The sequence below is a fragment of the Mauremys reevesii genome, linkage group 20, assembly GCF_016161935.1.
Source record: "Mauremys reevesii isolate NIE-2019 linkage group 20, ASM1616193v1, whole genome shotgun sequence".
In the NCBI taxonomy this organism is placed as follows: domain Eukaryota; kingdom Metazoa; phylum Chordata; order Testudines; family Geoemydidae; genus Mauremys; species Mauremys reevesii.
In genome coordinates, this window is record NC_052642.1 from 20,408,549 (window position 1) to 20,435,937 (window position 27,389).

Consider the following 27,389-nt stretch of genomic DNA (forward strand, 5'->3'; position numbering starts at 1 on the left):
TTCTTGCTACCATTTACTGCCTTATATAAATGTATGTCTGTTTTAGACCATACATTTGGCTAACTTTTCAGATCTGAGCTATTTCTGAAAATAATAATTAATAATTACCTACCTCATATATAGCGTTTTTCATTAGTAGATTTCAAAGCCTTCAAAATCTTTGTAATGACTTTTTCTGCACAATCCCCACGGGGGGGGGGGGTAGGGCAGGGATGTTATCCCATTGTACAGGTGGGGAACTGAGGGGCAGAGAGGTGAAGTCACTCGGCTAGCGTCACACAGGAAGTCTGTGGTGAAGCAGGAAATTGCACTTGCGTCTCCCAAATCCTAGTGCCCCACACACCTGATAATCCTTACCCAGACTTTGTCAGATTTTGTTGGTGTTCTTTCGGTGAGCTCTTTTGAGGAAATGAAGTCCTTGATCCAAGCTGATACTATGAGGTTTTCTTCTCATTCATAGTAATGATACTGACAGAACCAGCAACAGTGAGGTCATGGTTTCCAAATCTGCATCCTGAAGTTGTAGTTTTGTTGTAGGCACAATTCCATGTTTCACTCAGTGGTGCTCAGTGCACTGCATGCAAGGTGGAGATTTCACTTGATCTCTTGTGCATTACATAATAATTTTTTCATACATTTTCTGTGGTAGGATTTTCTGCAGATGGGCTCATTTTATTAACTTTTTTACAAACACTCCAGTTTTCTATGTCTAAATTCTGTGTCCTGACTTGGGTTATGTGCTGCTGGTGCAAGACTTGGCATGTGTCTACATGGGACTGTGGAAGGCATCATAATATGTAGCAATCTGCCACCGGATCATGAATGGACAATAGTGACAAATGGACACAAGGGCTCCCACCCTAGATGCAGTGTGAAATCCTGTTGTTGGTGGGCTGTACCCACTCCTGACAGATACCAGTGGGTATTTGTCTCTCTCACTCTTTTACAGCACATGTATAAATTGACATGCAAATAAAACCTCATTGAATTGAAATTGTGAAAGGCACCAAAAAAAAAAAAAAAAAAAAAAAAAAAAAGGGGGTCGTGAACCAGAACTGGCTACTAGATCTGTATGCAGCAGGAATCAAATGGCTCCAAATACCCTGGAGCCAGCAGTTTATGTCCATTACCCCACTCCAATACCAAGCAGTAGCCTTGCTGGACTGGCTGTATATCCCCTGGGTCCCAGAGTACTGTATTGAGGCTGAGAATTCTATCTCACCAGTTGATGTTTGACTGCAGTTTTCCATCTTCACAGCTTTTTTATACAGGCTTCGTTCCCTTTCTGAAGAGTAGGGTCAGAAACTATAGAGATAAACATTATCTTATCTGACATAGTATTGCAAATCCAGGATAATCTTACCTTCGAAGGGCAAGTATTATAGCTTCTAGCTTCTATTTCAGTGTACTAAAAATGTGTGAAGTATTGAATTTCCTTATTTTCCCTGTTTTCACCTGATGAAAGCAAATAATATCTGGTGATGTAGCTATTTGGGAATGGGTCTGCATATGACCATCATCTGTTTGCTTCTTCTCTGATTGAGAGACTAGAGAGAAATGCAGCCTCATTGCTTCTATAGATCCTCTGGCTACTGACCAACAGCAGGAGGTGTATTGGCAACTTCAGAAGGAATTAGGCCAAAATCTGCTCTCAGTTATGTGACTGCCACTCCCTGTGTTGGCCCACTGCCTACTCCGCTATTGGTCACAATATTAAAAAAGCAAGAGGGGAAACTAGGGAGAGGGAAGGATTGGTTAACCCACAACTCTTTAACCATGTAAGATGAACTGGCAGTCTTTAAGATGTGTTTTGATATCTTCTTAAAAGAGATGCTCTAGCTCAAACTGAAATTATGGGCTTGATGCAAAAATTACTGACTGGGCTCTGTGGCCTGTGTTATATAGCAGACTAGGTGATCATAATGGTGCTGCTGGCCTTAAAAAATCTCTGAAAACAGGTACCTGGCGACTTGCAAAGACATGCTGGTGAATAGACACATAGTGGCTGAGTACTTACTGACTTACCTGTAGGTTGGTACTGACATATGGGTTGAGTGAGTCAGGGAGAGTAGTGGGAACTCAGCATTTCTGAATATCAGACCCGTAGACATGAAACCATTTCCTGAATGGGTTAGGATCAGGCAGAAGTCCTGGGTGGTACCCCCCCTTTGATACTCAGCTAACAACTTTTTCATGGAGTTACCCAGGAAGGGATGCCGAGCTCATGCTCAGAGATGGACTCTAGAACTGGGCAGTAGCTGCAGCTGGACTCTGGGACAAGACAGAGCAATCCAGTAAGGCAACAGCATCTCAACAGAAAGGTAAATAAACAAGAGAGAAATGTTACCATTGTCTGTACATCAGTGTGAGCAGTTTAAGAGAAAGCATTGATGAGCTGGAATGCCTGTGATGGGGACAGGAGTTTGACAGTAACTGGACTTTCTCAAACACAGTGGAATGAGATTTGTAGCTCCTAGTTCTGTGCTATACAGAAAAGATGAATTAGTTCAAGCATGTGGGGGGAGTAGGCTGTTCCATTGATTCACCCAAACTCCTGCTGCCGCTGGGGATAGGATGCGGTGGCCCAAGGGTGCTCCAGCCACACCGGCTGCTGCAGAAGTCACAGAGGTGCCAGAAAATCACAGAATCTGTGACTTCTGTGATCTCTGTGACAGACTTGCAGCCTTATTTATTATTTGATTTACCGTAATGCCTAGGAGCCCTAGTCATGAACCAGACCCCTTTGTGCTAGGGGCTGTACAAAACAGAACTAAAAGACAGTCCTTCCTCCAAAGAGCTTATGGTCTAAGTTCATATTAGCTGCTCAGTGGCTCACTCAAATGAGCCATGTTTATAGAGAGCAGTTTATACTATCTCTTCTGAGGATAATATCAGAACAGTGGGTTGATCTTAAGTCACCATGTAGGTTGCAATATCTAGACAACAGCATGCTGCGTAACTCTGAGGCTATGTCTATACTTAAAACGTTACAGCAGCACAGCTGCAGTGCTTTAGTGTAGACAGTCACTACAGCAATGGGAGGGGTTCTTCCATGACAGTAGTTAATCCACCTCCCCAAGAGGCAGTAGCTAGGTCAATGGAAGAATTCTTCTGTCAGACTAGCACCTTCCACACCATGGGTTAGATCAGCTTAACTACATCATCCATGGGTGTGGATTTTTCAGTGCAGACCAGCCCTAAGTTACTTTTAGTTCCAGCCTTTCATTTACCTGCAGTACTGTTCAGAAGTTTACTTAATTATTAAAACAGTGGGTCTTATTTAACTTTGCAACGTTTGCCAATTTCATTCTCAATTTATTGCTAATTGAGAGATTTCAGATGTAATGAATTTGATTGATTAAAGTTCAACAGCTGTAAACAAAAATGGGTAACGTATCAGATGGGAGAAAAATAAGTGACTGGTGGCATTTCAGAATGTTAGAGCTGTATAGAATTACAGCTGAATTGCACAATAATTAATTGATTCAAGTTAACTCCTGTTACATGATTATGTCCCACATGGTCTTGTCCATGTAACTTTCTCTCTCTCTCTTGTCACTTAATATCAAGCAGTAGGGTTCAGGTGCACACATAAACTGACTCTAATGGGAAATTCTGGCTCCTTTTGTGTCTCAACTGCCACTTAAAGCAAAATGATGATATTCTTATTTATTATTTGTAATACAGTAGCATCTACAGGCGCCTACTGAGATTGAGCACATAGTAAGAGACAGTGTTTGCCCCAGAGCATTTGCAGTCTAAATAATTGTTTGGCTTAAGACAGTTTCTTATGTTCTTAGTTTAATAGGAATACATTTGTCTATAAAGCATTTAAAAATACTGCAGGCTTTCCTCTCCCAACAGCAGTGCAATATTCTATAGCAATGGTCCAGAACGGGCTAGCAGGAGGTTAAAGGGGTACAGGGCATTAGTGTACAATCCTGTGGTTATTCTGATTAGAGAGACATTTTGTAGTTCCTTTAACAAGCATGGCTGCAGCTTCATCTCATAGATGAGGGTAGCTTCATCTCAGACAAGCTGCACCCCTCAGGCTTCTTGCAAATGGCCAATGTGGCCCATGGCTGGATGAAGTTTGGGTGCCTGTAATTCATATAAATGTCAATGGGAATGACCTGGGTCTGCGAATGGGAGAATAGGCTCCTTTGTAAGATGGTACACATGGTTGCGGTGTGTACTGTTTGTTTGGTAGGAAGCTGCTGTTTAGGGTTATTGCTGATAAGTTGGCTGCTGTTAGGTTTTTGTCTGATGCTTTAGTTTTGGACTCATCTTTATCCTTTACCCAGTGCTGTCAATTTTCTCTCTCACAGGCTGCATGTTCCAGCTTGCCAGAGATGGTCAATGTCCTGTCAGAGAATGGTGCCAACCCAAGGTAAGTTACTGCAAGCCTGGCTCAACTGCTGGGATTTCACAACTTGTGGTTTTCTATTTGGAAGCCTCTTGGTGGGGGAGAGGTCTGTTTTAACCAATGCTGTGATTGCCTGCAGATCTTAGTTAAAAATCTGGCAAAATGGTACAATCAGCAGCTTTAATCAGTCTTTCTAGGAGCTGCATATTTGCCTGGCTCTGCACTCTTTAGCATCCTTGGGATTGTTCACAGCTTCTGGAAAATAATTCCAGGATTCCTTTTTGAGAAGATCCTTTGTTTTCATGGTGCACTCTGAACAGCATTAGTGTTATGTATGCCAGGACTGACAAAGAGCTCTTTGGTCATCTAGACCAAGTCCAGTCCCTGTGTAGAGAAGGATTTGCCTTTACACTATCCCTCCAAGCATTCTAATTTCCTTCTGAGTGCTTCACTTCAATGGGAGCTAGAGACCTAAATACCTATGAGTATCTGGAACCCATGTTTTAATACACTGAGATGGATCTCCAAAAGAAGGATGGAGGATGTAATCTTTGTGAAAAATCCCCCTGACTAAAGTCCATTTCCTAGAGGAGATATGGTTTAAATTAGCACATTCTGATCGGCATTTTTCTCAATGTTTTTCAGATTCTGTAACCAGTTTGAGAACATATAAAATATTTGCCAGCACTAAACTGGGTTCACAAACCATCGCCCAGTTAGATTAACATAAGAAAGATTAACTATAACGAGACAGATCTCAGATGGTGTAAATTGGCTTAGCTCCATCCAGGTCAAGTGTTTCAGTAAGACCTTTGGTGTAACTCAAAGTGTGCTTTGATTTCAGGGGAGTTATGATAAATTACACCAGCTGAGGACCTGGCCCAGTGCTTCATTCAGGAATTATTTGGATTGAATTTGACATACATGCGTAGGTAAATGTGGGCATATGGATGTGTGTGTATACAGATATATATTTGTGTGTGTGTGCACATGCATAATATCACAAATACATATCCAGTATATGCATGGAGTAACATTATCTTTTGCTTTGTTGTAAGGGTTAGCTAGCATGGCCATAATATTGTAGAAGGTCTCCAATTAAGCAAAAGGCTTGTAATAACCAGAGTCCCCCAAAATGAAGCAAAGCAAAAAAAAGCAAATGATCTAATGGTGGCATCAAAGAGGGTATGCACCCAACTGCCCCTTGCACTTGTTACCTCATTGCTCTTTGTTCCCTACCTGTATTCGCTAAGGAGAAGGGAAACCTAGCTTTGGATGCAGTTGGCATTCATTATAATAAGTCACTGCAATAGAAATAATTTTTCCTTCTAAAGCTTTTAAAGAGGTAAAAAAAAATCAAATTTCATAATAATCTGTGCACCTCCAGAAAGGCTTAGCAATTGCCATTCTAGCTACTTATTATCAGCAGATTTGGAATTACTAATAATGGGGTCGGAGCCATTTAATTGTGTGAATACCTATAAACGCAGTTACCCTCTGACTTCTTCATTTATGTGTTCTGACATCAAAGGCTGTAGACGGAAGGTCATGGAAGAGAGGGTCAGTGATCTACTTTTCAGGAAAAACCATAATGACATGACATAGAAAGGAGACTCCTTCGAGAGGCAGGGGTAGCATTTTCAAATGTGACTGAGGAGCCTAAGACCTATTTTCAAAAGTTATCTTAGGCACTTTGGGCCAGATTTTCAAAGGTTTTTAGGTGGCTAAAGATGCAGATAGGTGTCTAGTGGTATTTGGGAGCTAGACACCTGGGTGCTTTTGAAAATTCCTACTTGCATTTTAGATGTCTAAATACCTTTAAAAAGCAGACCCTTATTCAATGGGACTTAGCAGCCTAAGTCACTTAAGCATTTTGGAAAAAATGTTACACTAGTCCTTGCAATGTTCTCGAGCCACTAGATGTAATGAAGGTTATTGGTGGAACACTTTAATAGCAGCCTGTCATCGCATCCATTTAACGTTGTTGAATTTCTCACTATTCATATTGTGCATCTTTTGCTTTCTGTTATCATCTCAGCCTGTATGGCCCCAGTGTTTATGTGCCACAGAATCTTTTACAGGCTTTGTTTCACCTTTATTGCAAAATCAATGACTCTAAGGCCTTTCCTGATTGCCTCAGCTATAAATAAAATACAAATCTGCTGGGCTTCAGATCCCTTGTTTTTGCCATATTGATCTTGTCCTTTGTCTTAGTAAGCGTGGCATTTTTCATGTGAAATAAAACTCCAGTTGTGGTCACTGGAGGTTACACGCTGCTGTCTGTTGGGGCCCTTTGCTAATTGCTGATTTGCTAATTGACCGCCCATGACAAGGAGATGGTGGTGTTTTAATGTTTGGATGTTTATTAGCCCAATCTACTTGAACACACCTGTTAAATTTTCATTGTTTCACAGCCTGTCTTGAAGTTACACAAAAGGGTCAACCAACACAAATCCTACTGTGTCTATACCAGGGGTTGGCAACCTTTCAGAAGTGGTGTGCCAAGTCTTCACTTATTCACTTTAACTTAAGGTTTTGCATGCCAGTAATACATTTTAACGTTTTTTGGACGGTATCTCTCTATAAGTCTATATTATATAACTAAACTATTGTTGTACGTAAAGTAAACAAGGTTTTCAAAATGTTTAAGAAGTTTAATTTAAAATTAAATTAAAATGCTGATCTTATGCTGCCGGCCCACTCAGCCCGCTGCCAGCCTGGGGTTCTGTTCACCTAGTGCGGCAGCAGGCTGAGCGGGGCCTGCAGGACCCCGGCTGGCAAGGGGCAGGTAGCCGGGACCCCAGACCGGCTGTGGGCTGAGCAGGGCCAGTGTCTGGGACCCAAAACCAGGGGTGCAGGTGGGAATGTGTGTGTGGGGGGGTGTAGGAGCTCCCGTTTAGTGCTCAGGATGGGGGAGGGGATTGGGGGGGGATGCAAGAGTCAGGGCATGGGGGAGCTGGGTATGTGTGGTGACTGCAGGAGTCAGAACGGGAGCTGGAAGTGTGTGGGGGGTGCAGGAGTCAGGGTGTGGGATGGCTGGGTCGGAGGGGGGGGAGCAGAAGTCAGGGCTGGGGTTGTGAGGGGTGCAAGGGTCAGGGCAGAGGGATGGGTGTGTGTGAGGGGGTCAGGGCAGAGGGCTGTGGGGGGGCTGCAGGGGTCAGGGCAGAGGGCTGTGTGTGTGTGTGTGGGTTCAGGGGTCAGCGCAGAGGGATGTGTGTGTGTGGGGGTATTCAGGGGTCAGGGCAGAGAGATGGATGTGTGTGGGGGGTTCAGGGGTCAGGGCAGAGGGATGGATGTGTGTGTGGGGGGGGGTTAGGGGGTCAGGGCAGAGGGATGGATGTGTGGGGGGGTTCAGGGGTCAGGGCAGAGGGATGGATGTGTGTGTGGGGGGGTTCAGGGGTCAGGGCAGAGGGCTGGGTGTGTGTGTAGGGGGGTTCAGGGGTCAGGGCAGAGCGCTGGGTCTGTGGGGGGGCGGTCAGGGGTCAGGGCAGAGGGCTGGGGTGCTTGGCTTGTGGGGGTGCTCCCAGCCCCCTGCCATGAGCAGCTCACCGCAGGGGGCTGGAGGGGATATGCCTGATTCCACCCCTTTCTCTAGTGCCCTGCAGGGCCGCCCAGAGGGGGGGGCAAGAGGGGCAATTTGCCCCAGGCCACGAGTGTTTTCTGGGGCCCCTGCGGTTCCGGTTGAGCTCCCGCAGGCATGCCTGCGGCAGGTCCACCGGAGCCCGAGACGAGTGGACCTGCCGCAGGTATGACTGCGGAGGGGGCGCTCGTCCCGCGGGACCATGGCACCCGCCGCAGTCACTCGTCCCGGGCTCCGGTCGACCTGCCGCAGGCATGCCTGCGGGAGCTCAACCGGAGCCAAATGCCGCCCCCCAGGTCTTCGGCGCGCTGGGGTCTAGAGCCGCCCCTGAGCGGGGGCCCCCCGCCGCCGAAGACCCCGGGCCCCCGGAATTCTCTGGGCGGCCCTGGTGCCCTGTCCGTCCCCACCTCTTCTCTTCCTCCTCCCCGGAGCAGTAAGCGCGCTGCGGCTCCGCTCCCCCTCCCCCTCCCCCTCGCAAGGGCGGTCCGCTGGAAGGAGCGGAGGCGGCGCAGGAAGGCAGCACACTGGGGGAAGAAGCGGGGGAGGGGGTGCTTGGCTGTCAGGAGGACCAAGCTTCTGTCTCCTGCCCCCACAGGAGAGAGCGGTGGGCGGGGGGGCTGAGTGGGACTGGGACCCCAGCAGGCGGCAGGTAGCAGCGTGCCATTAAAAATCGGCTCGCGTGCCGTCGGTTGCCGACCCCTGGTCTATACAGTAATGTGTATTGACAATGTGCAGGGCTCTCTCCTGTTCTGCTCTTTGCAGTGAAATATGAATTTAGACGAAATGAAGCTTATGCTTTTCCTAATGGGATTACTACTGAAGAAGTGCTCCTTTGGTCTTTAATGCTGGTAGTTTAATTATTCCTTAGCCTAGTAAAAGGTCCCCCATTATCATGCTTTAGCACTTCCCCCGGGGGGTAAGGAACTAGGAATGGGGGCTGTCCCATTGGGACTGTGAACTGTTCTCGCTGATGTTTACTCTCTAATATGGTTGCTTTCCTGCCATTGAAGGGAATGTGTTTTACCTTTTATCTAAGTTTGCAGTGACAGGGCAGGGTCCAGTGAATACAGCTGGGAGCTCTAAGAAGAAATCTTTTATTACTTTCTGGTGTATATTTGGGCTGTTAGAAAATAGCCAGCCTCTTTGCTCCTCTTTGTGTCTGTGCCAAATGAAACCGAGACGAATGTGCGGCGCTGGCAGCTGCCATTCCTCCACGCAGGAAGTGAAGCATCTGCACTGTTTACGAGGGGGTCACCTTATTTCCGCATCCCTCCAAGGCTGATGAGATGCCTTTGGGGGCACCAAGCATAGCAGGAGAGGTTTCCTGCATCCCTGACGGGTTGCGATTGCAGTACATCATTTTCAGCAGGCAGTCCCGGAACTAATTGGGGAAAGCACATGTGTTACAGGAAAATTCACGAGATAAGAGAAGAAGGCAGGTTGCTAAACACACCTCTCCTGGGTCCCTTTATGCCAAACTACTAAACCAGGTTTTGCTTTACCCAGATGCTGTAACCTGTGAGTTGGTGGTGCTCCTGTGGTATGCAGCCTGGATGCTTTTGGCGCACAAACATAAGAACTGCTGTATTGGCTTAGACCAATGGCCCATTTAGCCCAGTATTCTGTATCCGACAGTGGCCAGTATCAGAGCTTCAGGGGGGATGTACAGAACAGGGCAATGCTGCAGAGATCCACCCCTGTCTTCCCCCCGGCTTCAGGCTGTCAGGGTTGCCCTGAGCATGGGGTTGTGTGTCCCTGCCCATCCTGGCTAATAGCCATTGATGGATCTATCCTCCATGAATTTATCTAGTTCTTTCTTGAACCCAGCTGTATTTTTGGCCATCATGACATCCCATGGCAGTGTGTCCCACAGGTTAATTGTGCATTGTGTGAAAAAATACTTCCTCTTGTTTGTATATAATTTCATCAGGTGACACCTGTTTTTTTAACTGTGGGAAAGGGTAAATAATAGTTCTCTATTCACTTTTTCCACACCATCCATGATTTTATAATATGCATTACACTGTAGGTAGTAAACGTCCAAGGCAGGGGCTATGTGGCCAATACCGGGCCCAGCATGGAATGCAAATAATAATGTTGCGGTCAGACTGGTTAGTGCCTGACCCTGCTCTTTGCAGGCACTGGCAATTGATTGATAAACATCTGTCTGTTTGTTGTGCAAGCTCAGTCAGGCAATTCATGATCCAAAATTAAATCAATCGCCCCCACAAAATTGTGGGTATGCAAAAGGATCTCTCGTTAGAGCGCCATCTCAATTTTATACCTTAGCCTTGTCTGTTGTAAAGATGCAAACAGTGGGATCTAGCATTTGACAAGAACCTCAATAGGAGAGATATGCTATGCTATATTAGAATGCCCCATTACTGCTATTCCACTTCATTCCTATAAGCCCCTAGCTCTGTGAAGGCTTGTTTTCAATTGCTCCCTGATAATCTTCATGCTCTCACCTGTTTGTTCATGAAGATGTAGATAATCGGGTTGTAAACTGTGGCTGTTTTGGAGAAGTATGAAGGCAGTGATGCTAGAGTTGGTTGGATGGGGATGTCCTTATTTGTGGCAACCACCATGGCAAAGGTGGAGTAGGGCAGCCAGCAGATAAGAAAGGCCATCACCATAGCAATCACCATTCGTGTCACCTCCCTCTCCGCTCGCTGAGTCGTCTCAGATTCTTTTTGTTGTGCTGCAACCTACAGGTAATGTAAGGGAAACAGCCTGCTATTTAATATGTGTCCGCCTCATTCTATAGAAAATACTGATGTCCTATAAAATGGCCTAGGCTGAGGGAAAATTTGCCGGACAAATGGGCGTGGCACACTTGTTAGCCACATTATCTTCCCTTCCTGTTCAGTTGCCTGTTTTTAGTGGTGAGATCAACCTATGTTGGCATCACCCAAACAGCCATGAAAAATTACACTGAAAACCTGTGCCTGCAATGGTGTCAGCAGTGCATGTGACTGTTCAGACTGAAATGTCTTTGTACTTACAGTTCGTAGTGTCATCAGCAGATTTGTATAGGAGAAGAGGATCAGACTGAGAGGAATAATGAAACAGGTAACGAATAAAGTCAGGATGTAGCTGTTGTTGTTGCTGCCTCCGGTGTACCAGTTGGGACCACAGGAGGTTCTCAGACCTAGAACAATGAGATTTTGAACAATGCTAGGACAATCCTGAAGCATGATCAGGGACTTCAGTGGGAAAGGCACAAAGAACAAATACCACCTACTGTTCTTGTTGAATTGTGCCTGTTTTCCTAAAGCAGCTCTCCAAATTCCAGCCAAATCACACGAACAACACTGGCATCAGCCATGATGATTTCTGGCTGGCAGTGCCATCATTATTAATTTACAAACAAACCACAATGAGCCAGAATAATAAAACTAAAGTAAACTTCTAAATAAACAAGTTTTTAATAGGCTTGTTCTGCGCTTTAGCCGTTTTGCTGAGCTACTCTGTGTGCACTGACTGTAGTCAGTGACAGCGCTCTGCTGCTCCTCTGTCCATCAGATGTTGTGTTAAGCATATGCATAATAAGAAAATAGATGTTCTGCAGATTATTGTAATGAGCAGCTAACTTTTAAAGAGTGACATGTGGGAGGAAACCCTGTCATTAATGAGAAAACAAGGAGTGTTAGCACTTGGAGAACAAAGACAGCCACACAGTCAAATACAATGGTAAAATCATTGTGGTCTCTCCTCAAATATGTCATACTTAAAAAAAAAAATTCCACCAATGACTGAAGAAAAAACTGTGCCCATCAGCCATTGCTGAAGCTACAGACTTGAATGCTTTCTTTGAAGAATGAGACACTCATACCTTCCGGCACATAGCTGCTCCAGCCTAACATTGGTGGGGTTGTCCAGAGAAGTGACCAAATCCAGGTGAATGCACAGCCCATCACTGCATGTTTGCGGTGAAATCGGAAATCTCCCATGGGTTTGCAGATGACGATATACCTTTCAAAGGCCAGGATCGCCAAGGACCAAAGCCCCACAATGCCTGAGAGAGATCACTAATGATTAGTATGTGTGGAATATGATTTCAAATTGCTGTGCTATTAAATAATCTAGCAGCTTTCTGTGCTTAACTGCTAGATCTGAAGTGCCAGGTTTTCCTGAGCTATACTACTTTGTCCATGTAAGGACCGCTCCATAGAATGAGCTATATTCCAAGCAGCTGTCTTGCAGAGACAGAGAGATTCAAAGCAAGCAGGTAAAACCGGCAGGGGAAAAAAGCTTTCACAATAGCATCCTTTTTTGATTAACATAAGAACGGCTGTACTGGGTCAGACCAAAGGTCCAACTAGTCCAGTGTCCTGTTTTCCAACAGTGCCCAATGCCAGGTGCCCCAGAGGGAATGGACAGGTAATCATCAAGTGATCCATCCCCTGTTGCCCATTGCCAGCTTCTGGCAAACAGAGGCTAGGGACACCATCCCTGCCCATCCTGGCTAATAGCCATTGACGGACCGATTCTACATTTATTTATCTAGTTTAACTAGATTATTATTCTTATTTATTTTATGATTGCATCCAGGAGCCCCAGCGTTTCTTGTTTATTTAACTGCCTATTAATGAATCTGGGGCTGTCAGAAAGGATACACTGTATTTCCTAGGACAGGGGTCGGCAACCTACGGCATGCGGGCCAAAGGTGGGACATGACTCTGAGCCGATTTTTGATGACACACTCAGTCCGCCGCCGCTCTGGGGTTCCGGCTGCCGGCCCCTTGCCAGCTGGGGTCCCTGCTGCAGCCCCACTCAGCTTGCTTCCAGTTGGAGTTCCAGTGCAGGCCCCCTGCCAGACAAGGTCCAGGCCGCCGGCCCTGCTCAGCCCTACCAGCCGCCAGCTCCACTCACCTCAGCTGCCGATCTGGGGTGCCAGCCGCTGACCTCCTGCCAGCCAGTTAACAACTGATCACTCAGAAGCCTGTGTGCAGCTTAAAGTATCCAAATACGTGCCAGACATTGGAAAACTCAGCAAGGAAAAGCATCACACTAAACTAATAAGATCTGCATTTCAATTTAATTTTAAATAAAGCTTCTGAAACATTTTGAAAACCTTGTTTACTTTACATATAACAGTAGTTTGGTTATATAATACATAGACTTATAGAGAGACCCTCTAAAAATGTTAAAATGTATTACTGGCACACGAAGCCTTAAATTAGAGTGTATAAATGAAGACTCGACACACCACTTCTGAAAGGTTGTCGACCCCCTTTTCTAAGGCAGTTTTCACGTTTCTCAATGGCGTTTAGCTAAGATGCCTCAACAGATATCAATACCACGTATGGCATTGGTCACTGTCGGTAGACAAGCTACTGGGCTGGATGGACATTTGGTCTGATCCAGTATGGCCATTCTTATGTTCTTATGCATGGTACTCTGTTTGCTTTGCCAGCTGCAGGAGTGTCTGAAATGCAATTTCTCCACTGGAGTGTTTCCACCATGACACTGGAATTTGTGCATCAGGTTCCTGATGCTCATAGAAGTATTTTTTTAAAATTGATATAAAAGATCTGCAGAGTGGAATGACATCAGGGCAAATGCCATGCACCCCCCATTTCAGTGCCCCTGGCCCACACAGAGACACCTCTGCTAGCCACTGATTGTTCACAACAAAATGTACGAGAGCTTGTTTCTTCATTTTTGTACCAATACCATCACCAAAAACCTGACCATTCAGCCTTGTTAGCCCATGAACATCCAACCTAGCAGCTTAGGCAGCAGTAAGTGACGCAATTACGACGTATGGCATTATGATAAATTACATGTGATATAAAAATGTTCTATTTCTTCCTTTCCTGTTTTAAGCACATCCCAAGACCAAACCTGAGGATCTGCTCAGCCAGTGTGTTCTGAACTCCCCAGGTGAGTAAGCACCTACTCGCTCATTCCATGTCTGTGAGCATATGGAAAATAACAAATTCAGCATCATGAGTAACGCCCTGCCTTTGTTCTATGGTTTGAGAAGAGGCAAGGAGACATTTGATGGCTAAGGACAGCTAATGAGTCATACTTGCTACTATAGTCTCTAGTCTAATAGACCAGCTTTAGATCAAGTGCAGTTGCACTAACAGAAGACAGAGAAAGAGCCTACCCAGCTGATTTCTGTAAACAGCCTTACCTGTTAAAGAGACCATGAAGCCTTCAAATTTGCACACCCTTTTGCCGAGCACAAAGAAGCCATTGATATTATTTGAGAAACTGATAGTGCTTCCAAAGAAAGTCACCAGCAGATCAGCCACAGCCAGATTCACCAGGATGTAGTTCAGTGGGGATCTGAGTTTCTTGTACCTGATGGAAACCACAATGACCAAACCATTCACAAACGAGGCAGAAAACACGACGATGCCCATGAGCACAGCCACCGATGTGTAGGTGCTTCTGGGAGCTAGGTGAGGCCACTGTGGCCCATCAAAGGCGCTGGGCATTCCATGTTGCACAGGAGCCTGAGAAGTGTTTGAAACCTGCATTTCTCTTCAAGGAAATGAAAAACCTACACCTGCAAAGACAGGTGACCTATCTGAAAGGGCAACGGACCCTCTTTATAAAGCAAGGGGATTAAGGACCCCAAAGAGGATCTGTAGATTAAAAAGGCTTAAGGTGTTTTAATACAGAGTTTTTATAATCAGCTCTTTACTCATAAGGGGATAGAGAGTCACTCACAATCTGACGGGTGAAAGCGACATCATTTAAATGAGTAGATTTTGATTGTGCTTTTTCTAGTAATGTAGTTAAATGGCTGTCGACACATTTTTATAAAGACAGCCTTTTTAGAGCCTAAGCCCCACCAATGTTGTATTTGAGTTTCCTGGAATATAAATTATCAGAAGCTCTTGTGTGCTCATGGTCGTTATTGTATTTAACTTGCATTTCAATCAGTGGGCTTTGAAATACATGAATTCCGGTAATATTATTATTGATTAGTCTGTATTGACACTAGCAGCTAGAGGTCGGGCCCCATGGAGCTGGTTGCAATACAGACCTATCACAAAGAGAGGACCAGCCCCAAAGAGTCTAATCAACGTATAAGACTATAGCCAAGAGGTGGATAAAACAACAGTTGTGGGCAAGCACTAGGAAACAGTGAGCTTATACCATTTAGCATTAAGGGTCCCTCTAGGGGTGTAGGGCACAGAATAGTCCTAGATATTGTAAGTCTGTGACTAAATACGCTTGGTCTCTAGTGAGCGAGACAGTGGCACTTAAAATGCTTGCCAGGAAATATGGTCTTGCTGACTGTGTACCAGTGGTGTTAGGTTAGGTTGGCTCACCCGGGTGACTGCACAGAACACACGGTCATCAGAAGGTCAGAGTTTCCTAAACGAGAGCACATCATCTTTCAGTATATTGACCTGCAATGGGCCCAAATGAGATTCTGTGGTTTTGACTCAGCGAGGCGCTCTGGCATGCTTGTACTGCAGCAGGGTAATTGTGATTCCAAAGGGAAAAATCATGTTCTACCACTTGCCACCCTGTCCTAAAAATCAGAGGCCATGACTGCAGTTGGCTCATTTGGGTATTGATGCCAGGAAGCCCCCAAAAGGTGCTAACACTGGGGTGAATTCTTTAAAGGGGCCACAGTGGAAAGAAGCCTTTGGGCTTGTCTCTGGCTGAAAGGTCAGGGACAGAGAGCAGTTTATGTCCTCAAAGAATGGCCAAAATTCTAAACCAGGGAAGGGCTGGATAGATTGGTAATGAACTAGCTGGGCATCCAAGGCTGTTCCATATAGTATGTGCCATTGCTTACGTAGACTCCTTTTTATAGGGTTTGTGAGAACAGCACCTGCTTCGGCTGCTGAGGGGTTTGCAGCTAAATCAAACCACCTTGGTATGTTTTGGATTGGAGTGGTCCTAACCTAGTGAGGTGAGTGTTAATAAGAGGCATGTATGTGAGAGTCCAGCCAGCGAGCGACCAAAGCAGGCTTGCTCACACTCATAGACTACAGTGAGTAGGGACCATCATGATAGACCTCCTGTACATTGCAGGCCTCAGAACCTCACCCACGCACATCTGTAATAGACATCTAACCTCTGGCTGAGTTACTGTAGTCCTCAAGTGCTTGCCAGGAAATACAAGCTTGCTGACTGTGTATTTGTCTTGTAATACCAGTGTAGTTATAAGATTAAGGAGCGAGATAAATGAGGTTGGTTAAAGCAGGCTAAATCAGTTTTGCTATTCAGGACGCTGCAGGTAGTGAAACACACATAAACCCTTTCATACTTGGTCGCAGTGGACCCAGTGCTCAGACTTGGGGCCTAGTTACGTTTCTAAATGGCCACTAGCCCTCTGTTTGCAAATATAGATGTCTAACTTTACTTTTAAATGTTTCTCTGAGGCTCATCCCTGTAGCGTTTGTCCATCTCACACCTGTTAATGATCTTAGCCTCCCAGCAGTCCTGTGCAGAAAGGAACAGTTGTCTCCATTTTACAGTGGGGGGTGGGGTTTACTGAGACACTGTGCTTAAGTGATGTGGCCAAGATCACACAGGAATGATTGCGACAGAACCAGGCATCCAATCCACCGCTGCTGCATCTCAATCCAGTGCCTTAATTAGACATCTTCGCCTTTGTAGCTCAATGTACAGCTTCCTTTGAAGCCTTTCATTTTTTTCCTGGCCGTATATTAACAAACAGCAAGGAAAGAACAGAGCAGCGGGCCCAGTTCTGCACCCAAAGCTACGAAATGATATAAATGGGAATTTTAGGTGGTTAAGGTTGCAGCAGGATTGGGCCTTCAATGTTTTTAATAGAGGACACAGGTTAGAACTGAATTGAAAATAAATATATGAAATGCCTTACCTAGACTCACAGTACTACAAATCTAGGAAGCTGTTCTAATGAGCTGATTAAAGTGAGATTTATTGTCTAAACCTGCTGGGGAGGAAAGGCGGCAGAGAGCCGAATACAAACTAAATGCAGTTTGGCAGTGTTAGTTGGTAGATTTAGGGGGAGGTTTTCAAAAGTGCCTAAGGAGCAACGTAGTCACTGATTTTGAATGGGATTTGTGCACCTAAGTCCCTTAGGTACTATTGAAAACATCCTCCTTAGCGTTTGTTACTGTACAGTGAAAATATCAATGTGCATGTGAAAAGCTATCTGCAGCGTTAATGCTCCCAGCCCTCCTATGCCGGAGTGTTCACTGCTATTACTGCTTGTCTAGTACAGGTTTAAACATTTCAAGTGCTGGGGCGTCTCCCATTTGCCCTTGGAGAGTATTGCGCAGTCAATGAGATCTTGATGTTAGGGTGTTTTTTCTGATATTGAGTCTAAATGTTCTGTTCCTTGTCTTTGTCCTCTTGTAGTGATACCTCCCTGGAGTGCAAACCAGTCGTTGCATGGAGTCACAGCAATGCTCTTAATCTTTTGGGACAAACTTTCAAACCCTGTATTTGAAATCACTCCCCCCCGCCCCACACACACACACTTGGTGCATCTACTGACTTTCTTCTGCAAACAGTCTTGAAAAATCTATGTCTGGGTGTTGTGCCTGCAAATTATTTAGTGCCAGAGGCTGGTTTGACCTGGCTCTTCTGTAGTGCTCGTTATCCCCTGATCTCAAAAGGTGGTCAGTATCATTAGCCCTACTTTACAGCTGGGGAGCCTCAGGCACAGATAGGGGAACTGACTTTCTCAATATCAGCCTGTAGGCCGGTAGCAGAGAGAGAAATAGAACCTATGGCCCTTGATTCCCATTCCAGTGCTTTATCCACTAGGCAACAATGTCTCTAACTGCATTAGCTATAATGGAAGGTAGGAAGCGTCTATTTCTTGAGTCTCTATCTGTTCACAAATCAACCTAATTTACATACCGGAAAGGTCAGCTGCTGCCTGTCTTACACACTCAAATTCTCTGGTGGGGTTGAGTAGGCAGGGAGTGCAGTACCGTGTACTTAGATTTCTTTTTGGGACGGGGACCATCTTTTTGTTCTGTGTTGGTATAGTGCTTAGCACTGTGGGGTCCAGGACTGGGGCTCCTATGTGCTACCACAATATAATTTTTTATTATTAATTAAGCATTTTAAAACACAGTACAATGTTCTGTATGCCTGGGAGCCAGATCCCCAGCAGGTGTAAATAGGTACAGTACAACTAGCTTGAGTGCAGCTACTTTGATTTACACCAGCTGAGGATCTGGCAGATGACGTTGTGATCGTGCGATGGAATTATATATAATCTGATATTTTAAGGGGACTTTATCAGATTATTTATGACATTTAATATGTAGCATCTTTTTCACCAGCATTGCGGGTATGATACTATATTTTCAGTGGCTCTTATATACAGCAGGTATTGCTGGTCCTGGGCAGGTATGTTCTGTACTGAAAATATTAATTCTCATGTGTGAATGAGCAAATACGAAAAAGGAATAGGTTTGGGAAATTTGGTATTTGGGAGCATTGCCCAAAATGCACTGTAGGAGGGGAGATCTTGATTTTAATAGTATATGCCAAAGCCAATGCATAAGCAGCCTTTATTTTTATTTTGTTAAAAAGACAAGTCAAACCTAATACATTAAATACAATACATGCTCTTCCCTGCTTCATAAATTCAGTCCAAAAATAATATTTAACCTTTGATGTTACAACCAAATATTGATACAAACACAGAGGATTGCAATAAAAACACCAGTCAACCAGTTTTACTATGCAAGTCAAGACCTAAGCATCTCCTCTATTCCCAGGAGGAACATGGAGGTCACAGAGAATAAGGGGCAGGAGTATTAGACACAAGTAAGAAAATTACAAAAACAACCTTCTCCTGGTGTATGTGGTAAATTTGCCCCAGGGTACTAGCTGGAGAACTTTAGTACATGAAGCTGTCCTTAGACCAAGACAGGCTTTGGGTGGGGCAGATGGGAGGGGAAACAAGGTTTGGAGCACTATTAATGCCTATTCAGTCTGTCAGTTTTTAAAACATACTTACTGCAAAATCCAGTAAATATCTGCATTATGGAGCTGACTGTTGAATAGCTGAGAATCTGCTGTGGCTGGCTGGAAAATCACTACTAACTGTTAGAAACTGCAATGCATTTGGGGCAGCTGTGTAAACATAGACACTGACTTTTTTGTTGTAATTTAGCTCATTTTAAGCAGTATCAAGAAAAACCTAATGCTCGGTTATTTCTTTGTCTATAGAGTACGTGAATACAGGAAGCAGTTAACAGTGCTGTGCATCGCCACAAACTTCTGATTTGCAACTGGAGCTGTTTTTTGTAAGAACACGATCATGCACTTTGCAACAAACAAGAGGACAGCTAGCCAAGATGAGGTAAGTATCCAACTCTAGTATACATTTAGTTGCATATCCTATATTAGGCTAGGCAGTTGATAAGTTGGTCCCATGTACACTGATGGGAAAACACATGCAGTTTGATATTCAATAACAAAGAAGGACTCATGAGAAGGGACTCTTGGGAATATTCAGTAGGAGGTTTGACATTCAAAGTTCCTGCCTTCATTTGAGATCTTGAATAGAAAAGGCTAGTATTGTTAAAGAGCCAGTGCTCCCTAAGCTAGATGCCACCCTTTTAAAATACGCTCTTCACCTCTGGTACCAATTTAACTACTCAGCGTCTTGTACTCTGAAGATAAACTCTTGGCAAATAAAGTTAAATCTTCCAAATCTACATAACTCAGCTCAAAGTGGAATTCCACAGGTAGCTGTAATCTCATCTTTTGTACAAAATGACTTTTGAAATATTTCCTTGCTCATTTATGTAGCTTTTATTTGAACAAGAAATTCACAAATTTGTCACTGCATTCCTTGACGTATATTGGAAATATTATTTATCAATCATCTTAAGAGCCACAGAGTATGTTGTACCATTTGGTTAAAAAAAACAACAACCGTGCACTGAAGCACTCTCAGAGCAGCCATATTCCTTTTAAAATGCCTCCCTGGTAATGTTACCAAATAACTCCTTTTAGTGACACTAGTGGAAACCTCTGAACCCCACTCTGGTTTTTTTCACCACAATTGTAGTGCTTTAATTTTTCAAAGTGATGTACAAACCTCACAATGCCCCAGTGAGGTAGATAAATATCCCCATTTTACAGACGGGGAAGCAGAGGCAGAGCAGCTAAGTGACTTTGCCCAAGGCCATACAGCAAGCCACCGGCAGAGCTTAGATTAAAATGCAGATGTTCCTGTCTCCAACTCCAAAAATTAATCCACTGGCTAGCTCTACTCTTGGTTTTAATTTTGCACCTTTGATTTTCCCCACTAGGAAATGCCTCTTTGTTGCTTAGTTCATCTACTCCTGCTGCATATCCCCCAGGTGGATTCATAACTCTTTTTGAACCCAGCAGGTACTTGTAATGTCACAGAGAATATCTACTCTGAGTTTCTGTCGGGGTCAGTATGTTTTGTAAAACAATCCTAAGGAAGCAAAACAATAGGCATTTTTAGTGATGCACTTGTAACATTCCAGCATTGTCCCATTACAAATTGGAAGCCAGGTCCTGCTCTTCACTCGCCTGACTCCTGTAGGATTCCTCACATGAGCAAAACAAGCAGGGTTTGGCCCTTGGTTTTACAACTGGCAAAAGAAACATTTTTTTCTAGGTAGAATCAGCTGCCGCTGAGCAATTTTTGCCCCTGAAGTGCTCTGAAAAGTTAAGACCATAAAAAAAGTGCATAAAATCCTAAATGATTTGTCTAGCGCCTGTGAAAATTGACACACCCTCAAAGGAGGTGAAAGTCTGTGTCATGTTCGTTGTCATTCCAGTATCTGAGTTTGAAATGCGGCATGGTGGACTGAGCATGCGATTACTGTACAAATAGGGGGAGACTCAGAAGCTGAACCTTTACAATTCACCTTTTTTTCCTTTTTATTTTGGGTTCTATTTATAAATATTAACAAATCCAACAATAAGTACACGTAGATAATACTGAAATACAAAATTCTTGTAGGATGCAGTTAAGGACAATTACTGCAGCCTTCACGTTGTAGCAAAACATTGGTATCAAACATTTAACAAGTTCTTGCATGACAACAACCATCTTGCATGCAATTTATATATACAGCCCAGTTAAAAAAGACAAATACAAAATGAAAAAATGCACACGTTATGTCCCACTCCACATTAGGCATAAACTAGTGTTATGGCAAAATATATGCTTAAACAAATGGTACTTTTAAAATAACTGACAAAAAGGGAGAGTCCCTATTATTCCTGGCCATTCTAAGAGCCTCCTTATCAGAGCCCTTGAACACATGCAGCTCCCATGGACTCCAGTAAGAGCTGTGGGGGCTCAGCACTTCTGAAATCAAGCCCTAGCTATCCTGCTATATTTTAAAGTGCTGGAAAAGTATACATGGGCAAGAGAGAATTGGTGAGATCATCTAACTTGACACACTGTTGGCATTCAAATAAAATTCATGCATATCTGCGTAATTCACTACAAATATTACATGTTAAAAAGACCCTAAGAAGGTTTTCCCATATCTAACAAGGTGTACTATTATTATAACTTTGAAAAATCAATGTAGGTCTAAAGAGATCTGATTGATCCCAAAAAGTGGTCTTCAGCCCAAAAATACATGTTTATGAACTACTACATAGTAAAGACTTGATGTAACTATGGACCTTTTCAATAATGCATGGATTAAAGGCTTCTATAAATTCTGCCAACATGCAGCATTTTGCAGTTAGTTTAGCTCATTTGTTACTTCTTGTGTTTGCAGAAAAACTTGTGAACTGTCTTGGACATGATAGGAAAATAGAACAATGTGGTTAATGAAAGAAAGAGAAGAAACTTTGATCCAGTGTATGGTGTGACTGGCAGAGTAGAGAAGTTTGGTTTGGGAGCTGTGTGTTTGGTAGAGGGGGAGATTCTAGAACTAGCTTTTTATTCAATTGGATCCCTCTCAATAACGGAGACTTGCAGTTGTCCCTTGCACATTCCACCAGGGATTGTTTGTTCGCCCACAAACCTACCAATGATGTCAGTGGGGCAAAAATCAGGGCCTAAGTCTTTGGACAGTGAGTGAAGCCAGCCCGATGCAAAGAACAGATTTGTAGAGAGGAATGGCTAATTGGCCTACCTGGGGAGTTAGGAGTTACATACACTGTTAAGAAGGCTGAATAAAGGAAGAGACAAAGCCAAATTCTCTGTCCCTTACACATGTGTAATGCCCACTGGAGTCCATGAAGGTTGTTGTGCATGTAACCAAAGGCAGAATTTGACCCATGGCACTTACTGTAGCATCAAGTCTGCCGCCTCTTGCCCTTCTAGCTAGTGGCAACTCTTCGGGGGTTCTGTTCATTCTCACTAACCGGAATGAAATGTCTGCACTAACAGTAAAATCTGAAGGTAAGTTTCAGTGAAAAATAATCCTGTTCAAACCAGCTGTGTAGTTGACAGGAAGAAAGGCAGATTCATGGTTTCCTAAAAATAGCAGCTGCATGGAAGTACTAGTGTGAAGTCCCACTGTCTGTAATAGAGCAAGAGTAAGTGCTAGAATGGAATTGTCTGTTGATTTTCTGATCTTTCTTAAATATCAAAACTTCTTTTAGCAAATGTGAAGCCTTGTATTATTCCTAGTGAGGCTGCAAGTGCCTACTGTTCCCAAGTCGACTTATACAAGGAAGCTATTGCCTTATATAGCTGCACAGCCCTTTTAGCATACTGGTATACTTCATCAGACAGAACAAGCATTACATTTCTGAAAGAAAAGCAAACAGTCCTTATAGATTATTGGAGAAGATGATCATTCCAAAAGGTGGTGTTTAAGTGCATAAAGACTGTGCAGGCCCAAACCACAGAAATTGACAACCAGAAATGTGGCACAGTCCCCTTAGTAAAATAGTTCCATGTTTAATAATGCTTTTTGCTCATAGTAGCTACACAAACAAAAAGTGATCCATTCATTTTGCAAGGCAGCAAGAAGATAATTCAGTATATCAAATAGTTAGCAAATAAGTCACAATTCTAGTGCATGCAGGCCTGTTTTCTCTCAATTGTGTGTGTGTGTGTGTGTGTGTGTGTGTGAGAGAGAGAGAGAGAGAGAGAGGGCGGGGGTGTGTGTGTGTGTGCTCAGAGACACCTAGGAGAAAACCCGATCGCACCCACTGAACAGAGAAAATCAATTGTGTCTTGTTCAGTGGTATTTCCCTGCAGCCTGACCAACAGTTGGAATTTACCAAGCCACTCTTTCTTGCTGACTTAGTAACCCTTTTAATGTAGTAAGTAAACTAGAAGTCCAAAGGCATGAACTGTTCCTGGTTCTGGTTGTGAGAGAGAGCTGGGCTATCTTCGGGGCCCCGGGCCTGTCTTTAGGGTCAATCGCTGAGGATAGCCCCTGGCAGCTCGTTCGTTAGTGTGTGCCAGCGCTCTATTTTCTTGTCCTTGTTTTTCAGGCAATCAAACCAGTGTTTCAGCCGCTCACCTTTGGCGTTAATTCCTAACACTACTCCACCTTAGCACAGAGAGAGAGAGAGAGAGACAGTCAGTCAGTTCATTCCACAGAGGTAAGCCAAGCTGTGCCAGTAAAGACAGACAGAGAAGTCTGCAAAAGCAGCAAAGAGTCCTGTGGCACTGTATAGACTAACACATGTATTGGAGCATGAGCTTTCGTGGGATGCATGCAGAGAAGTCTGTTACTGACACTTGTTCAGCTATCCAGCGAGATGTACGCACTGTGACATTGCAAAGCTTTCCATGCTCCTTGGTAGCTATTGGAAACAGCTGTTTAGAGGGGCAAGTGACAAGGGAGTCCTCACTCTCTCACACAGGTACATTTTCTTCCTTTTAGCATGGGTGGGTGGCGGCTGCTAGTGAGCACGATCACTGGGTAGATGGGTAGCTTCCTGGCTAGATTATCCCGGCCCCACTCACTTAGAGTTGGGCATGGAGGAAGGAGTACATCTTTCCAGCACTGCTAACAGCTGTGGCTCTGTCCCATGCTGCCCCCCTCCTCCGAGTGTAATACTCTTGACAATGTGAAATTACAAGTCATTTGTTTGTCTAATTTGTTGCCCTCTTGATGTAACAGATCCCTTAGTGTGTGGGGAGGGATGGGGCTAGGATCTGGCCAAGAAAAGGAAAGTCAGTTAAATCGCATGCCAAAGTATTCTATGCTCAGAGGAGCAAACATGGAAGCTGGAACAGCCTATCTTTTTAAAGGATGGCCCAGAGTGGGACTGCAAATGCCCCTCTGATTCCAAAGGCATAAGGAGGTAATGAACTCTCCTGGGCCGTAAATCATTACGGCCACAAACAAAATGACCCCTAAATACTGCAAAGGTGGTTTGAAGCCTTTGCATTCGACAAAGACATATTAAGCCTCCACTTTCACTCGTCTCTGGCTTTCAGAAGAAAACGCTTTGAAAATCAAGGTGGAGTGAGACAGGCTCGTCCTACAGGAGAGTGGGAAGCCAGAGCTGAGTGTACCTGAATGCATAGTGCGTGGGAATTACACCCGCCTGCCACACAAGTTCACTGGGGCATTTTTAACCTAGTCCCATTTCAAAGCAAGGTAGCAAAGTGCACAACAGAATTTGTGTGCGTGGCAGCAGGGTCCATGTGGGCAGGCTAGTGCGTGCTAGATTTCTACCTCCGCTTGCCACAAGCTAAGTGGTCATATAGACAAGCCCTTAGTTGATTAATGTGAAAGGGCACATGCCCAAAGCAGCTTGAAACTTACTTCAAGTGTATCTTACTTACCAATAAAATCATTTGATTTTCCAATATCATAATCCCACACAGTGACTTCTAAGGTCTTCTTTGCCAGGTCACCATGCTTTATTTCATAACAAAATTCCTGTTGGGGAGAAGAAACTGAATTCAGGAGGCAGCATGTCATCCCCAAAACTCAAGCTATGCTAATGCTAGCACAGTGCAGTGTGGTTTTATAGAGCATCTTCAGTGCAAGGATCAAAATGTTTCACAGAAAATGCTTGTAAGCTACAGCAACAAGGAAGATTTGAAGGTGCTATTGAATAGGATTGACTGAGTGGCTTGCAGAGCATGTCAGCTGGGTGGAACAGAGGAGCAGTTGGCTCTGAGGAGCTAGTGCAGAAAGACTTACTGGGATCACTGCATATGCCCCTTGCTGTCATTTGTTTTCTGGGCCAGGGAAGTTCTCATTTAACAATGATGAAACATATGCAAAGGGAGGTGAATCATGAGCCAATGCTTTTGCTCTGTGTAGCAGGTGATGGAGGAGGAGAGGGCTTTAATTGTATATGACTGACACCCTTTTCAGGTGGTCCTACCACGGAGAAACCTAGCAAGTGGTGTACAGCAAGGTTTCTTTTTCGCCTGTATTAACAGAAGTAGGTGAATGAGGCAGGATTTCCCCGTGGTTAGTGCACAAACCTGGAACTTGGAAGACTGGAGCTCAATTCCCTGTTCTACTATTGCCTTCCTGCATGATCGTGGACAAGTCCCTTAAGCCCTGACCTGCTGTTAGACACCTAAATAACACTGAGGCTCTGGGCCTCAGTTTCCAGGATGTAAAATGAAGATTAGTAGCACCTCTCTACCTCACAGAAGTGAGGAGGATCAAACCCTTAAAGGTGGTCAGGTGTTTGGATGTGATGGAGGTGGGGCCATAGAAGTACCAAAGCAGATAAAGCAAAAGCTGTGCACCTGGCTGCACTAGCATGAGCCAGGCTAGATAACCACTGAGCTCACGTGAAAATTACAACTGCACAAACCAGACTTGTGTCCACTTCCATAACTGAGATGGGGATAAGGTGCCTCTACACCTGACCCACTGGGGGGGCGGGGGGGCAGATGCAAGGATCCCAGCCAGGAGTGCCAGAGGAAGGGTGTTTCTTCACTGGTCAGATTGCAATAGAAGTATTTAGAAAGGCAAGCAGAGACAGAATATGATTGGATGTCCCGCAGCAGGGGAAATTGATGCGATTTATAAGCCTATCGTCTTGATGTATGAGACGCTCATCAAAGAGAGCAGCATTTTAGCAGCTATCAAATACAGTGTGGTGCAAAAGTACCTCATTGAATTCAGGGTTTAGTGTTTTCTTTTTCACTGCTGTCTTGTGCTTTGATTTCTTGTCCTCATCTGGTTTCAAGTAGCTGTAATTATAATAAAGAACTTGGTCAGAACACAGCGCCATCTAGCTGACCGTCAGCATTTCTTTTTTACAAGTTTGACCTAACTTGTTCCCGCAGTCAGTGGAGTTGTATTCCCAGCTCTGCCGGTGACTCGCTCTGCGACCACAGGTGAACAACTGGCCTGCCTTGAGCTAGGGCTTCCTATTTTGTAAGCCGGAGGGTCTTATTTCTTACTTACCCTGGTTAAAGCTCTTTGAGTGAAAGTCACTGTAGCAGTGGAAAGTAGCATATTGGCCTCTGGCATTAAAAAGAGGCACTGCTAGAACTCACGCTGAGCAGCTGTTCATAACCCCATGACCCAAGCCCGACCCCAGATGTACAGTACCTTCCCTCTTAACTTGTGTAAATTGGATTTTAAACATTAACTTTAATACATTTTTTAAATCTGTTCTACACCTTCTGGCAAAAGGACATTTTTGCTGATATAACAATCTGCACTGGGGGTTTTGCTGGCATAGTTATGTCACCTAGGGAAGTGATTTTTTCACACTCCCAGCTGACATGGCTATGCTGGCAAAACTTTTAAGTGCAGATCAGGCCTAAGAAACAGCGCTGAGAGGGAGTTTTCAAAAGAGTACATGTTATTTAGAAGTAAGGGCTCATCTACATCAAAATGTAGGACTGGAATGGACCTCAATAGGTCATCTAGTCAAGTCCCCTGCACTCCAGGCAGGACTATGTAATAACTAGACCATTCCTGACAGGTGATTGTCTAACCTGTTCTTAAAAATCTCCAATGACGGATTCCACAACCTCCCTAGGCAATTTATTCCAGTGTTTAACCACCCTGACAGTTAGAAGGTTTTTCCTATTGTCCAACTTGAACATCCCTTGCTGCAATTTAAGCCCATTGCTTCTTGTCCTCTTCTTAGAGGCGAACGAGAACAATTTGTCACCCTCCTCCTTGTAACAACCTTGTATGTACTTGAAAACTGTTATGTCCCCCCTTAGTCTTCTCTTCTCCAGATTAAACAAACCAAATGTTTTCAACCTTTCCTCATAGGTCATGTTTTCTAGATCTTTAATCATTTTTGTTGCTCTGGACTTTCACCAATTTGTCTACATCTCTCCTGAAATGTGGTACCCAGAACTGGAAACAATGAGGTGAGGTCTTATCCTCAGGGAGTAAAGTGGAAGAATAACTCCTCATTCTTGCTTACAACACTCCTGCTAATATATCTAGGTGAAAAGTTGCCCAAAGACCATTTCAGGTATCCTGTATCAAAGTACATTTTCAGAGGAACAAAATCCTGCAGCCTAGAGTATTTGTCAGTTAGACAGTGGAAGGTAAAACTTCACGTAAAAATAAATCTACTCTGTCCTGCTGGAATTTG

At 44.2% G+C, this 27,389-nt stretch overlaps 2 protein-coding genes and 1 long non-coding RNA gene across 5 annotated transcripts in view; 1 reads left to right on the forward strand and 2 right to left on the reverse strand.

The window, feature by feature from the left end:
* The first annotated feature begins 172 nt into the window (after positions 1 to 172).
* Positions 173 to 26,964, forward strand: LOC120387515. Of its 2 annotated transcripts, XR_005590211.1 has the most exons (7): positions 173 to 2,321; positions 4,329 to 4,390; positions 10,954 to 11,018; positions 13,779 to 13,835; positions 15,736 to 15,834; positions 19,107 to 19,239; positions 23,334 to 26,964. It is a non-coding gene; the product is annotated as an uncharacterized LOC120387515 (long non-coding RNA). The 2 variants fall into 2 exon arrangements; XR_005590212.1 differs by lacking the exon at positions 10,954 to 11,018.
* LOC120387513 (pinopsin-like) lies at positions 9,057 to 14,440 on the reverse strand. The gene is made up of 5 exons (XM_039508385.1): positions 14,092 to 14,440; positions 11,782 to 11,964; positions 10,952 to 11,097; positions 10,415 to 10,654; positions 9,057 to 9,327 (listed from the first exon to the last, which is right to left on the reverse strand). Exons 1-5 carry the CDS (start codon positions 14,438 to 14,440, stop codon positions 9,187 to 9,189), a joined length of 1,059 nt encoding a protein of 352 aa, XP_039364319.1. The 3' UTR covers positions 9,057 to 9,186.
* The window catches only part of DOC2B (double C2 domain beta), a 159,779-nt gene continuing 153,166 nt past the window's right edge, over positions 20,777 to 27,389 (reverse strand). For both annotated transcript variants that reach the window (XM_039508366.1, XM_039508364.1), the window contains 3 exons: positions 25,935 to 26,016; positions 24,640 to 24,736; positions 20,777 to 23,392 (listed from right to left, as the gene is read on the reverse strand). In XM_039508366.1, coding sequence (XP_039364300.1) covers positions 23,256 to 23,392; positions 24,640 to 24,736; positions 25,935 to 26,016 — 316 coding nt within the window. In that variant the 3' untranslated portion in view covers positions 20,777 to 23,255. The remainder of the gene's footprint in view (positions 23,393 to 24,639; positions 24,737 to 25,934; positions 26,017 to 27,389) is intronic.

Bases quoted from the DNA above. Each gene is read 5' to 3' on its own strand.
- LOC120387513 (XM_039508385.1), bottom strand. From the start codon at position 14,440: ATGCAGGTTTCAAACACTTCTCAGGCTCCTGTGCAACATGGAATGCCC. The intron at 11,098-11,781 runs GTATGAGTGTCT...TCATTGTTCTAG, and splicing joins GAGCAGCTATGTGCCGGAAG to GTCTGAGAACCTCCTGTGGT. The intron at 9,328-10,414 runs GTGAGAGCATGA...TTCCCCAATTAG, and splicing joins ACATCTTCATGAACAAACAG to TTCCGGGACTGCCTGCTGAA.